Source organism: Coloeus monedula, assembly GCF_965178545.1.
Source record: "Coloeus monedula genome assembly, chromosome: 5".
Classification (NCBI taxonomy): domain Eukaryota; kingdom Metazoa; phylum Chordata; class Aves; order Passeriformes; family Corvidae; genus Coloeus; species Coloeus monedula.
In genome coordinates this window covers 41,900,234-41,915,426 of record NC_138785.1, presented here as the reverse complement: position 1 = coordinate 41,915,426, position 15,193 = coordinate 41,900,234, and the positions used below count along the sequence as shown (strand labels likewise).

The window sequence follows — 15,193 nt, the reverse complement described above, 5'->3', positions numbered from 1 at the left end:
ACATCTAAAAGAGCTGTATTATACAGAAGACAAAGTTGACATAACTGGATGAAACTACATAATTTCTTCTTCTTCTTCTACATACAATTTGCCAAGCACCTGAGACACTATTCCTCCATTGTGAAACAAAGCTTCTAAAAAACCAACAGAAACCCCACCTGGTATGAATAAATGTCCATTTATTACATTAGGGGTGGAAAAAGACAAGGAAACCCCAACCTATTAAAGTCTTCCATCATACTAAATGAGACTTATTTGGTTACTGTGCCTTCTAACAATGACTGATGAAGTGGCACTGGCCTGGGTGACAGGAGAGGGAGGGGAGGGAGCTGTGGTCTGATTCAGCCAGCCACTTCGTGGAGTGTCCCATCCTATCAGCAGAGTGATAGATGCACAGCTTTAAACCTAATACAAAAATATTAACACTTTTGGACATTAGTCATCACTGTTATATCTCTACAATATAATCCTTTATACTGTACAGCTATAACATAAAAGGTGCAATTCCTTTTTCTTTAAAAAAAATCACACACAGCACATGTTTTTATCATTTTATTTTTAAGTATAAACTTTTTTAAACACTTTACATAAATTAACTCCTCTAATATTTGATGTACAGTAAATTGTAATTCATATAAAAATCCATAAACAACTTGTCTCACATAATTTACAAAAAAATCAGGGTTTCCTTTGCTTATATGCAACAAGGATTCTACTTGCCATTTTCCTCCCAAGGCAAACCATGTTAGCATTGTAAAATCCATTATTAAATTCCCATGGTAGCATAAGTCACTTGTGCCAATGTCCTTTTAGAAAGCAGCACAGTTTAATGCAGTTGGGTTGTCTATAAACAGTAATTTTTGCCCCACGTTTTAAAATTAACAGATATATACCACATCCTATGCAGTGAGAAAGAGAGAGAAAAAGAGAGAGAGAAAAGGAGAGACTACTTCTCGTAAGCAAAGGTCAACAATTCAGTACTATTTGGAAACACTGTATGGGTCTGTATCTTAATTAAATACAGTGCCTCAAAGAAACAGACAGCCTGTTGCAAAATCTGTAGGCCTTTTTATTTTCTTTTTTTCTTCTTTTTTTTTTTTAATACTTTTCAGTCCAACTTGAGTGCAGCGATATGCATATGTAAACATATTCTTTAAAGCAGATCACCTTTAAGGTCATTGAGAAAAAAAAGTTTTGTCATTAGCAGTATCATTCTTCTGGAAGGCGCTCTTTTTGTTACAGAGTCTGGATTGTGCTACAGAAAAAAATCTGAGCAAAGATGTAAGCTTAGGCTCAAGTAGTAATGCAGCAAAACAGTTTGGTCTCCTTTTTAGAAGACACTGGTACACAGTCTCTTTGGCAGCCTGAGCTAAGCCAGTGTGTTACCTCTTTCCTATCTCACTTTGTCTGAGGAACTGTATATTGTTAGCGCTGTCTGCTAATTCTGGATATTGCTCCACAGAGAGTACATAGTACCCATCGTATCCTTGTACCTTTCCAGCACTTAGCAACTGCCTCTTTTCTCCTTCTGTCCACAGCCTGGCGCCTTCCTCTCCATCTCTTACTCTCTGTTGTTCTCTGGCCCAGGCACTGGAAAGAGCTCTTTGCCTGGCTTGCTCCAGTATTCGGGCCTTTTCCTCATCAAGTGTCATGCCATAGCGGACGTGAAGCGCTAGAGCACCGTATTGCATTTCAACATCAGCAAACCTACGAGTCCTGCCATTCACCACAGTGGTGGACTGGGAAACAGTGACATTGATGCCATTCTCTAGGGCCTTACGCCCACTTGTCAGCCTCAGTGTCCCAAGGTCACTCTCAGGGGAGGTGGTCTTGATAAAATAGTGCGTGTCCTTTCCCTCCACAGTGAAATGCAAGTTTTCTAGGTAGTAAGCGTTGTTCAAAACAGCTGCCACTTTTATGCAGTCCTCATTTGCAATGTTGAGCACATTTGTTTGCACTTTGCCTTGATTGACAGCGAGCATCACCCCTTTCCCAATCAGAGACTTTACCGTGGCAAACCACAGCCATGACTTTTCTCCACTGGATTTCCGTCTGCTGACCTGCACTTCTGCCATCCTTCCAAGGGAAAGGAAAGCCTTTGCTTGTCTCATCACTTGTTGTTGCACTCCAGAAATTGGCTGTAAACAAGAACAGACAGAAGTTTTACCAGCCATCTGTAGCCCCCTAAATGCCAAACAGCCAGGATTTCTTGGTGTGCTGCCCGTGGACAACAACAGGATATGCCACAACTGACAGTGCCAAGGAGTTAATTAGATCTGCATACTGCTTGTTCTGCTGAGTTACAAAACTATTTTGCTAATGTTCAGTGCTTTTTACTCTTTGTCTTCCTGAGAACCTGCAGAAAAATAATATTTAACTTCAGGGGCTACTTACTGGGCTGCGCAGGACAGACTTGCAAAGCCAGTACATAACCACAAGAATCACAGAATGGTTTGGGTTCGAAGGGGACCTTGAAAATCATCTAGTTCCAACCCCCCTGCTGTGGGACATCTTCAGCTAGACCCGGTTGCTCAAAGCCCCATCCAACCTGGCCTTGAACACCTTCAGTGATGGGACATCCACAACTTCCCTGGGGAGCTGGTTCCAGGGCCTCACCACCCTCACAGTAAAGAATTTTTTCTTAATATGTAATCTAAACCTACTCTCTTTGAATTTGAACCCATTCCCCCTGGTCACCACCTGCTCTTGTATAGTCTTGTCCCATCAACTGGGTGGCCATCCTCTGGGCTTGCTTCAACAGGTTTATGTCCTTCCTGTGCTGGGGACCCCAGAGCTGGATGGAGTATTCCAGCTGAAGTCTCACCAGGGCAGAGTAGAGGGGCAAAATCCCCTCCCTTGCCCTGCTGGCCGCACTGATTTTGATGCAGCCCAGGACATGATTGGCTTTATGGGCTGCCAGTGCACATTGCCAGGTCATGTCATGTTAAAACAGGTAAGAACTGTCTTACTCTACAGTGTCATCTTACTATGGTGTCATCTCTTCCTCTGAGCTTGCTCAGATATGATTCCTGTCTACCATGCATCCAGTCAAACTGAGGAGATTTTTGTAGGTCATGAAGCTGTGCTTTAGAATTGGAACAAGCCTTTCTTTATGCTGAATCAGGAGATAAGAGTCTCTCAAGTAGCAGCAGCCTGAGACCAAACTGCAGGGAGGCTCTCATAATCCCTCAAGCTGCTAAAGGAATGAGGGAAATAAACTGTAATGGCAGTCTTTACAGTTAAAGACAAGGAAGCAAATGGTAATGGACTAGTGAGGTGGGGACTGGGGACTGATACCCTTTCTTACAAATACTTGCAGAAACTGATAAAAGGGCATGTGTGAAAAGACTGTGGCCAATCCGGCTGTGTGACCTTCCATTTCACTCCAAGTATCAGCTTCCTGCCTCAAAGAGCTTTTCCCCAAGAACTTCAGCTGGGTGCAACCGTGAATACAGCACTGTTTTGTTCATAGCTAGCAAAGACAAGGGGCAATGAATGAAAAGAACCAACAAGCCAGTCTAATGGAAAATCTAGGAATGTCATGGAAGAGCCCACTATGCCAGATGCACTCTCAGTAAAGAGGATGGCTGGGGAGTGGGACTGTCAACATAACTGCAGTCGTTAGCCAGAAGAGCTGAAAGGAGCAGAAGCAGCTAGCAGGAATGGTTAGCTAGTGCAGCTAGATAGCAAAACAGCTCAAATTACAGGGTCAGCTGTGGCTGGGATGAGACCTTACAACTGTGCAGAATAGACACATCGGTCTAACCCTGGGTCGTAACAGCGACAAGCTGTGAATGAGCTGTACTGATAGAGGTGGGGAGCAGACAGCTGCCCTGGCAGTTGCCTCAGCAGGAAACAAAGATTTAAATAGCTTTGGCTGCACTTTTGAAAAGGAGTACTTCGTTTTTGATGATGATCCAGTTTATCTTCCAATTGACCCCTTCTCCTTTCAGTAAAATACTGCTTGAACCGTTTGATTCACTGCTGACAAATGAGTCAAAAGCATGTTTTGTTTTCCTAAATTTCTGGATGGGAGACTAAGCAGGAGTCATTAAGATTCAAACAACATTTAATTCAGCCTTGCTGCTGATCAAAGCCTGGCAAAAAGTTTGCAAAGGCTTCTCTGTTTTGCCACAAGGGTAGCTTTCTGGAGGGGACAACTCCTGACGGAATTATGAATTAACTTGGACTCTCCATTCTTCTTGAATGTGGCAGATTTCTGTCTGCACTTGCTAACAAGTGTGGATTTCAGCTGTTGTAAATCCTATGTAAAAGCTATTGAGCACAAAATATACTGTAGACAGCAATCATCAGTGAGAGCAGCAAGATGCTATAGCAACTTCATAATGACAAAGTTTGTTTATTTTTAACATGTATCCTCAGAGCTCAGTAAAGCTCACTCACTCCAGAATGTTTCAAAATGCTAAGTGGTTTGTGTGTTTACTTCTGCCTCCTGGTTGCATGTGCTTGTTCACCAGTGAATATCAGAGTTGCAGCTTCTTCCTACCTGAGAATTTTGCATCTTTGTTTTCCTATCACATGCTTCTTGCTCTGTCATGTCACATGCCCCTGGCATTCCTCATGTTATTGAGCTCTCCCCTGAAGATTTTTGACAACTAGCTGTCTGTTCTCATCTCTTTGACCACACTGGTTCTGTTCCTGGTATGCATTTGCTGGTGTTAGTGGATGATTTCATTCTGTAGCCTTTGAGACCTAAATAAACAACTTCTGATAGTTCTTCACAGCCATGCCTGATGACAGGTTTCTTATCTCCCAATACAACCGGGGTGCTTGCCATGCTCCTCCTTCACTGCTTTTGTTGCTCATGGGAAACATTAATCAATCCCATGTTGTGCTCTAAGGTCTTTCCCTGTTACTCAGTTACTTGCTATTAAAAATTAACTAACTAACTGACTAACTAACTAACTGACTAACTTACTTCCTAAATACAAAGTTAGCTTCCATATGTTCCCTTCTGCTGGGCCACCCTTCTAAGGACTTTTGTCTACATTAGGTTGTAGGATTTTTAAAGATTATATCATCTTTAATTCTTGTAACATTCTCTATCATGATTCTTGTAGAAAGAGATACTTTTTGACTGCTTACAATGGGATCACTCATTTTAATGTCTCTTAACTCTTCCTTCTAAACCAAAAACAATAGGATTTTTGAGGACATAGGTCTTTGATCTTTGAGTAAGCCTAATTTGTAAATACAGTTTTCTTAAATAGCAGACTTAGATTTTACTTCCACATTTATTTTTCATTATTTAAAACTGTAGCAGGTTTTCAGGATGAAAGTTCATTTTTTTGCTTTCAAAGAATTTCATAAGCACCTGAGTTTTACTTTTATGTAATATAATAGGTTTTACCTCAGGTAATTTCAGTTTCAGTATTTTATCTCTACATGTAACACATGGTGTCCATAATGCATGGCTAAAATTAAAAAGAAGTAAAATTATAGTGGTGCTTGTTATGTATATGTTTTATCACCTGTTCTGTTTATTTCACAGTCCATTTTTTAACTACAGTGTTCAGTTACTGTCTTCAGGCAGAATGTTAGTACAAATATAATCTATGTAGTTTCTGCTATGAAATTAGACATCTTTAAAGCATCTTAAACTTGTTTTCATTGATTATTGTCTTTTAAATTTTTATTATTGCTGAAAGCAAACAAAAGCTTGTATAAAATAGTACCTAACTGAGCAAAGCTGTAAAAAACCCCCTCCATCTGTAATTTCTTAAATTCTTTTGAAACTAGATAAAGGTATTGTTTGGATTTAATTTAGCAAATAACTCTGGCTGTCAGAATTATCCATGCCTAGTAAGAGCTGAATAGAAGGGAACATTCTATCTTGTTCAATTTTTATGTTTAGTTTTGTTTCTTACTGGTATGTCTTCCCATTGCTGGCTCTTCACAAGTTCATAAGAAGGTTCTGTTAAATCAAATTTTGGAACTGGGAAGCCAGGGATGGCATTGTGCAGATGGAAGCCGAATGTCACCAGCCAGCTGTTAACATCTGAAAGAGAATAATTATAAGAAAAAAAATTGAGAAAAATATTAGAATTGTTCTATATTTTGCAAGTATACCATTTTTACATATAATAGCTTTTGGCATAGTTGATTTCCTTTTGTATCATGAACATTATTCAACAGTTTTCATTTTGATATGTATGGATTTAGATTTGTGCTACAGCGACAATAGCAAACTTATATGGGAAACTTACAGCTCTAAACTTAAAAGAAAATGTCTGCTCTATATTAGAGTTGCACTAGGCTCAGTTGAAAGGTATTGCAGGGTTCAGCAAGTCTGAAGGCCTCTGTGACTTCCAGAACAATTATGGCAGTGCAATTGCAATTGAAGGGAGATTTCCTTGTCATACAGCCTAAACTAACTGGAATTTCATGGTCAGGCTAAACATGCTTTATGTCACATCTTCATCATCAATACTTTAAAACAAAGCAAAAAAAACCCAAACACTGCGGAGCACATCCTCTCCTTTTGGTGTGTATGTGTTATTGTAATGTCTTCAAACTACTCCTGAAATAGCACCTATATGGAAAATTACCTTTTAAATTATTTGGCAGATATTTTTTGTTGATTCAAGAGAAATCTGGTCCTCTTCAAGATGACGTTGGATTGATGAAATTAAAAGCTAATGAAATGCATCAGTAAGCAGACAGGATACTAAATTATCATTAGGTAACATTATTTATGATACATTTTATATTCTGTTAAAAATAAATTAGGGGTGCCAACAATTAGTTAACAATTGTTTGGCAAGAATGAGTGCTCTGCCTTGTTTCTGTTTTTTTACACTGTCTTCCACAAATACTATGCTTAGAGGTTGGCAGAGTGCTCCTTACCAAGTCTAGTAATTTTTATTTAAGAAAGCTCACTATAAGTGGAACAAGGAAGCAAATTTTTCTAAAAATTAAAGAATAAAAAATATTTATCTTAAAATAATTTCTAGCATTTTCAAATAAATGATATGCCTCATGAGATGCTGCATTTAAAACTGCCAGTCAGCCAAATTGCTAATTGTAATAATAACCTTATATAAGTAGTGTGTGTCTGTGCATTTCAGACATTAAAGATGTTAAGAAAAGAACCAAAACTGTATTTTGAGGGCAATTTCTGAACTAAGTGCATGATTTTCAATGCCACAAAGAATCTGATTCTAACTGCATGCCCTACAGCACATGCTGCTAAAAGAGGACAGATTCAGAGGTCTGTTATTATCCTTACTCCCAGGCAGCCTGTTAGCAACCCACTTAATAGCTGCTGTTTGTTAAATGAATGCAAACCCACTTGATTCCCAGGATGCTCTTCTAAGTGGTAGTCTCACAGCTCCTATGTAAGCAGGGCTGAGCCCTTGCTGTAGACTGGCAATGTCTGTGTATTTTGGATTATTTACATCTATTCAAATACAAAAAAATCAAATGTATCTGAGCCAAAAATTCTGGTGTCATGCAGTCAGATTTTTGGTGTGTAGAATAATGGAAAACACTACACATGACTAACTTTAGAACCACAGAAAGCATATAGGTTCTCTAGGAATTGAGATATGAAAGCACGTTAGCACCTTTCTTTGCCAAAAGAGAAGTTCACTCCTTTTTCTATACTATCGTACTCCTCCTTCCCTGCACCTGGCTGTGTACTCATTACTTTGTGCTAGCCCTGGAGCTTATTGGGCAATTTATATTAGCAGCCTTGCAAAAGCCTACCCTGGAAAATATCAACCAACTTCCAGTGAATATTTTCTGTGATGTTGGTGAGTTAAACTGATCACAGAAGAACCCTTCCTGTCCTTGCTACCTACAGTCTCATTCCCTCTAAACTGGATGCCTATAGATCCAACATCCCCAAGCTACAATGAAGTAACTTTCTCTTACCTGTGATATAATCCTTCACATCGTGTATTTTACTGGCCGGGTTGTTATTTCTGAACATGTACAAATTAAAAGGAGCTGGATCCTTCCCAATTCTCTTCCAGATTTCAATATCGGGTGTTGTCCACCGGCCTGCCAGTATATCATAATCTCTTTCTCCAAAGTGGACTAGTTTGGTCAGTGGGTCATACAAGCCTCCGTGGAATCCAATTACCAGCTGGAAATCAAGGTTAGAGTCAAAATAGATCTCTCCATAGGCAGTGTATTGAATTTGTTTAAGCATGAGACCATTGCTACTGAAAACAGCCAGTGGTGTCCCTGTATTGTCTGATGCAATGTAAAACTCATCCCCACTGCTAATTTCCATGGCAAAAAGGTGTCCTTGCAGATCATAGTAAAGAGATGTGATTTCAGAACTTGAGTGGTTATATACATGAGTTATCCTGGTTGGGTAAGTAAGGTCTGCATAAAAGAACTGGAGATGCTGTCCAAGGCTAGTTTTACTGGAAACTCGTCGTCCAAGTCCATCATAACGGTAAATCACTGTCCATCCACTGCCTTTGCTATAAACTCGAGTAAGAAGGCCCTTTGAACTGTATTCAAAGATTTCGGTACCCCTCTGACGCAGAAATCCATCTTCATCTAACCTGTACTGTACATCTCCTAGTCGAGTTATTCTGTCTCTCAGGTCGTACCGAAGTGGCGTCAAACGGGCGCTGCTGCTGGGGTTGAGCAAGTGGAGGTTGCCATTCAGGTCATAGTTGTATCGCCACATTATTTTTTCATTTAGATAAACTGTCTGGAGCTGACCATCTACATCATATTCATAAGCATATTTTGTGGTGTTGGCAAATGGCCCAATCTTAATTTCTCTTTTCGTCACTCGTCCCATGTTATCATACTGAATTGTAATCCAATACATTAGTGACCGAAATATTTCATACTGAATTTCCTTGATGCGCCCATGTGCATCAAAGTGTTTTGTGTACGTCATTACAGCTGTTGAAATGATCTGGTTAATATCATAATATATGACTCCAAATTTTCCAAATTGTTCAACTTTGCCAGAGATATCATCAAACTGGTAGAGATCAATAGGCAATGGGGTTTCATTGATGACACCTTGCATGCTAGTCACTCTGAAGCTATTGTCATAGCTGTAGTCAAATCGGGCATTTACCATTCCGTCTTCACTAAAGCGAAATATCTGTCTGTCAATCAGTGGGCCAATTTGTCTGTATCTAATGGTGCAGATAAAACCATCGCTTTGGAGGTTTACTGTTTTCAGGACTCCTGCTGTCTCATCATACGTAAAACTAACTCTAGTACTATCATATAAAATTTCTGAGAGCTTGGTCTGCCGTCTGTACTTGAATAATACTCTTCGGCTTGTCCCCAGGAAAGCAGTTTGAAGGAGCTGCCCTTCTTCATTGTAGTCCATTATAACAGAAGCATTGCTTTCCGGGGGGTTGTATATATTCCGGTAATAGCCAATGGAGCGGATAGTCTGCATGGTATGACGAGCAACGCTGGGCATGGTGACAGCAGAAAGCCGATCCAACAAATCATACTCGAAGATATACTGCCGTTGGCTATGGAGCAGAAGAACCATTGACTGAAAATTAAGAACAGATTTTTATCATGTGACAAACGGTGCAGTTTCTCCCCTCCCGCCATATACTGATACTATTTCTTCACAAAAATGTGACATTCCCACTTGAGAAAATTATCTCCTCTTTAATTGAGTTATCCTTGACCTTACATGTTGTTAACATCTCCCTGCCTAATTTACTTGTATGCTTAATTGTAAGAGGTTCTGTAATTAGTAGTTCCACATTCATAATTTGCTACTTGTTATGACTGTATCACTCTTTTATCAAGCATTCACAGCTAAACAGCAGATTGTCAATGGATTCAGATAAGTCATGTTTAATATGGGAAGAAGTAAAACTGTCTTAGAGCCATTAACTCATGAGGAGAACAACATATGGGAGATAGAATTTCTTCCCTACAATTAGAGATGATTTTGAAGAATTTGAATAGCCTGAGATCTCTGAATACCATGTTCTTGTTCTGTGAGCTTTTGAGACATAGGCAAAACAATTGTTTGATTATTCATATCAAAAGGAGCTACTTGAATTATTCTGACATTTTTCTAATGCGTGGCTATTATGTATCATGGGTCTTGATTAAATTATGTCTGCAGTGACTAATAAACAGTATTTTCTGAGCAACAGCTTCAACAGAAATATATTTAAACCCCTGAAAGAAATGGATTCTCATTCTGCATAGCAGACATGAGATTTCACAAGGGTCATTTTCACAGGTATTTCTAGAAGGAGAGCTATATATACATATATATTGATTCCTAATATTTTGCCTATCCCTTATTTTGATGCTACAACATATAGCAAGTACAAATTGACAGCTGTAACTATTTAGAAAAAAAGAGCTTTTCTTGGTAGTGAAAAAAGCTCACAACAGTGAAGCATTTGCAAACAAATTATTTTCAGCTGAATTGAACTGCAGATAGTCCCTGTACCTTATTTTAAGTGTTAAGATAAAAGGTAAATACAGATGCTTCTTGTTAGTCAGTGGCCTAAATAATTGAAAAACACATCAATTCCTAGCAATTAGCTACAGCATGATTACATATCTGAGGAATGAAACATTCCCCTTGGAATCACATGTTGATACTTAGAATAATTGCGATGTGTTTCTGCTACCTATTTTTTGCTTTGTATGCAGCAGTGAGGTGCTGCAGATTTTGAGCACATTCCAAGCATTTTTAAAAACCCAAGTGTTCTTTACCTTTTCCAAATATGTGTAACTCCAAGTTTTCCCATCAGCAAACACTCTAGACACTATCCTTCCCTGTCCATCATACTCTATTTTTTCACTAGTCGTGCCTCGCTGTATGCTGCCTATTTGACCTGTGGATGAATAGGTAACATTGACAGCCATCAGCTTGCTGCTTGGGAGCCACAGGGTGGGGTGCCCTGACGTGTCGTAGGCAATCCTCAGCAGGAATTTACGGTGGTCATCGTAGATCTTTTCTGTCTTTGTGGTTCGATCAAAGTCAACTGAAAGGAGGTTTCTGCCATTAACCTTTTTAAAGCAAACAAAATGACACAATAAATCATGCTGTTCAAACCCCAGCCACCTGTTATTTCCACAAAGCTAGCTATTCTTTAAATACCATTTACAGTGATTGATTTGCTATATGTGTGAATTATTTTAGCAATTTCTTGATATAATTGTAAGGCACTATATTAGTATCTACCTTAGAAGGTCTGATTATATGAAGAGATGGCTCAGAATTTGTTGCAATGTGTTCTTTCTTGATGCTTAGTCAACTGCTAAGAAAATACTGAAAGATGTGTACTGAAAACTTCTGTAATAAATGGGGTCATTTCAGTGAACAAACTACTTCTTTTGTAGGCAGTCTGAAGTATATCTAGCAAATTATTGTCAAAATATATTCCCAGCAACTGCTTTTCCAGTTCGTAACAACCATGCTAAGAAAGAACTGAATCCCAATCCTTCACAGCAAGTATTTTTCAAAAGAGTAAATACAGAATTAAGATCTTCAAAAGCATGTTAGATCTTCAAATTAAGGTTAAACAGTTTTTAGAACATAGGCATCCCCCTTCTGGATCAAATGGAAATTTAATTCAGTATGCCATCCACTGCTGCAATATATTTATAAGGCTGAAATCCTTAGCAGAGGATTGTATCTTTCTCCTAGTTAACTGACCACTTAAAGCCATAAATGACTAGGAGACTACTGAACCATTGAAAAACAGTTAAAAATACTTTGAAGTTTGTAAGTATTTTGATTTGAAAATAAAGCCTTAGCATAGACACATTTATGTTGAAAACATTGTTATTGATATGTTTAAACTACAGTGATGGATAGTGGTTTCTAGGTAATACTTTTACATTGAAACCCACCCCCCACCTCCCTTTAGTGTTCCAAATATGCCAACCTTCAGTTTCATTGAATTAGCTCTCATTTTTGAATTTATAAAAGCAAAATGTCTGGTTTTCTTTTCCTATACCAGTATCTTTGCACTTCTCCATTCCCCTCAGCACTGAATTGTGTTTTAGTGTTCTCCAACAGGCCTCGAGGGTTTCTTTGTTCATCTGTAAATCATTTCTGTATCTGCTGTGTCTTTTGAAAGTTTTTCCAGGTGGGGTGAAAAAGTGATAACTGAGATTTTTTTCAACACTGTATTTTGCAAACATGTGGGAATTAGGGTAAAAATGGACAGAGAGCTGTGTGAATTAAGAATTTTTTAAAAATTCCTTTTCAAGTACTTTATACATACATTACAAAGGGTGAACAAAGATGGCTACATAACATTCAGAAAAAAAACGATAATAGATAAGGATACACCAAAGAAATGACCGGAAGATTTTTTCATTTTTTCAGGCTGAATGTTCAAAACTCCATATATCATGGATGGTAATACTTTTACCCTGAGGCTGATAAGCTTCTAAAAGATCAATATAAATTAGATCCTTTATTATTGTTATAAAAAGTATTAAAGTGCTGGTGATAGGCCATAGGCATATAAAATTCCTCCAAATGCTGTTTTGCTCAGTCTGTCTATTTATATACAATACCTTTCTCTTTTTTAATATGAAATCACTGGCATGAGAGGAATCTGCATTATCAATTTAAGAAAAAAATCACATTTTCATGTAGATCTCCTAAGTAAAGAACACAAAGTCTAGCAGATGCAGAATAGCTGTTTTACCTCTTTAATGAACCATCAATTGTTATTTAAATATAATCTGAAAAATTAATGCTACTGATTCTAGACATAGGTTAAACTTAGCTGTGAAGTATTCCCATTCAACTCCTTTTTTGTAATATCTTTTTTACTTGTTTTCAGGTAGGTTTTTAAAATTTTTCCAACATCTAATATTAGCTCATTTATCTAAATTCATCCTTAAATTTTCTTTATCTCTGGCTTTTTTTCCCCCAGTGTCTCCCACATATGAGTGCACTCATCTCTGCATGTCCTTGCCTGTTTTGCTTCTCTGATTTTTTTCCTTCCCTTTCTCTCCACCTCCCCTTTCTTTACATTTAATTATGATTTTTATAAATTTTCTCGTCCACCTCTCAGGATTAGACACTGAAGTTAAAATGGACACTTCTGATTTCTGAACTGGCAAAGAAAGAAGGCTAGTTTTATGGCTAAGGCAGACATCCAAGCAATTGTGGTTAATTTCTTGGCTTAGCACATCCTTCCGGTATAAATTGCAACAAAGTACTTAATCCGCTATCTCACTGCCCTAGCTGCTAACTGGGATAACGTCATCCCTTGCCTTCTCACTTCCCATCAGTCTGGTCTGTGTAAGGGCAGGATAGGGGAAGGAAAGGAAATACCTCTTGTTCCAGCCAGTTTCATGCTTTCAGACTTTGCTGACAGAGCTCTTGCATTCAGGCATGTGAGCTTTTGGTGAAATTTTGGCTGTACTTGCCTAATCTCTCAATACAGATGGGCAATTAGAGTAACAATGAGTTTTGGTGATACAGCTTCTTTCATTGGGCAGGGTAGGGCTGGAATAGCTCATCTCAGCTACAGCAGTGCCTTCTATGAAGTGCTTCTTGATAACATCTCTGCTACCAAAATGCTTCTACAGGAAAAGTTGAATATTTTTATTGTGTCCAAGACAAACAAACTCCAAATATATCTGAAACCTCTGGGTTTCATTATGATTAAAACTGTACTTCAGGACATTTCCACTGAAGAGACACTTAATGACACAAAACTGAATCTTCTGACAGTCCCTACCTACTGTCCTGATATGTTTCAGTAATTCACATCTCCGTCTATCCACCTCTGCTTTAATTCCTGTTTTTCTTTCCAGTGAGAAGCATGAAATCTGTTTGTGATTCCTCTGTTGGGAGTAGGAACATATTGTTGTGTCTTACAGAGAGATTCAAGAGCTAATGTGAAAACTGGGGACCTCTGCATAGCTGGGAGTATGTCAGGTCTCAAGAGGAGGCAGAGCAAATGCCTCTTGTGAGCTCCCTTGTCTGTGTTACCGGTCTAGTCTGGGTGCATCCCTTGAGACAGAATTCATACCAGCTCCTTTATTTGAGACCTTTGTGAGACCCTCAGTACAAAGGCCCTAAAAGGGCTCTTCCGTGCAGAGGACTGGCAGGACCTTTGTCTATGACCAGCCTATAGATCAAACATACAGCTCCAGAGACAGAACTAGCTTATTGAACAATTAAACACCAAGTTGGAACAAAAGCAAGATTGACAGAAGATTGTTAAGGAAGGGCAACATAATTCCTAATTAATTTCTTTAGAAAGATTACTAGTATTGGGTAGAACTAATACAAGAGAGAAAACCAAGAGAGTACCTGACAGTGTACTTTATAACATTAGATACTGCATATGTATAACACAATGAAAGTGTCACAGAGATGAGTACATTTACTGGCAATACATTTTGTCATGGTTTTTTGTCTACATTTGTCTTCTTTGCAGCAAAATGCTGATGACATATCTGTCTGTACATGGAAATTATGAGCTCCATAAGTTATTCCTCTTCTTTCTCTTGTTTTCTTTTTCTACTTTCCTACATCCCCCATCCACCCCTGACTGACATTTTGGTAATACCTTTCCATATAAATCAATTTCACAAAACATTCCTTTTTTGTTCATTGTCATTGCTGACAAGTTTCTTTCCTTTTTTTTTTTTTTTTTTTGAGGCATTTTTCTCTTATTAGCTCATTCTCCACCTGCCCTACTTCTCCCATTTCTATATACACTTTTAATCAGTATTATTTTATCCTAATCAGTAATCTTTCATTTTCCCTGCAATCTTGTTAAATCGTTCCATTTTGTTTGCTCTTCTCTTTTGGTTTGGTTTTTTGTTGGTGTTAATTCGTCTAAGTTAAAGTTGCCCCTGACAACTTTACCTCCTCTTTTTAACTTTTACCTCCTCTGGCACTTGAATGCCAAAACTTAGCATTACTTCTGAGAACTGCACACTCATGGTGATTTGTTTCACTGCCAAACCTCTCTTGGGCTTCTTTAATAAATGAACAGGTGTATTCATAATGGCAGGTGTATTATACCACTGTGGTATGTAATGACATGCCTATGAACCAGAACCACAAGGATGAGCTTCAGAATCATGGCTTCCTTTTCCTCTTCCTTATCCATGTAAGATAGCTGCCACAGGTAGGTACTAGTATATTGTTCTTGAGCAGCAGCTACTGTACATAATTGTTCTTCCTTCTTGGAAAAAAATACATTCCTCTTGTGGAGAA

The 15,193-nt window shown here is 38.4% G+C and overlaps 1 protein-coding gene across 8 annotated transcripts in view; it reads right to left on the bottom strand.

Moving 5' to 3' along the window:
- Nucleotides 1–549: 549 nt before the first annotated feature.
- TENM3 (teneurin transmembrane protein 3) overlaps nt 550–15,193 on the bottom strand; it is a 413,821-nt gene continuing 399,177 nt past the window's right edge. For all 8 annotated transcript variants that reach the window (XM_082282288.1, XM_082282290.1, XM_082282291.1 and 5 more), the window contains 4 exons: nt 10,705–11,001; nt 7,897–9,508; nt 5,889–6,019; nt 550–2,138 (listed from right to left, as the gene is read on the bottom strand). In XM_082282288.1, the coding sequence (XP_082138414.1) occupies nt 1,383–2,138; nt 5,889–6,019; nt 7,897–9,508; nt 10,705–11,001 (2,796 nt within the window). In that variant the 3' untranslated portion in view covers nt 550–1,382. The remainder of the gene's footprint in view (nt 2,139–5,888; nt 6,020–7,896; nt 9,509–10,704; nt 11,002–15,193) is intronic.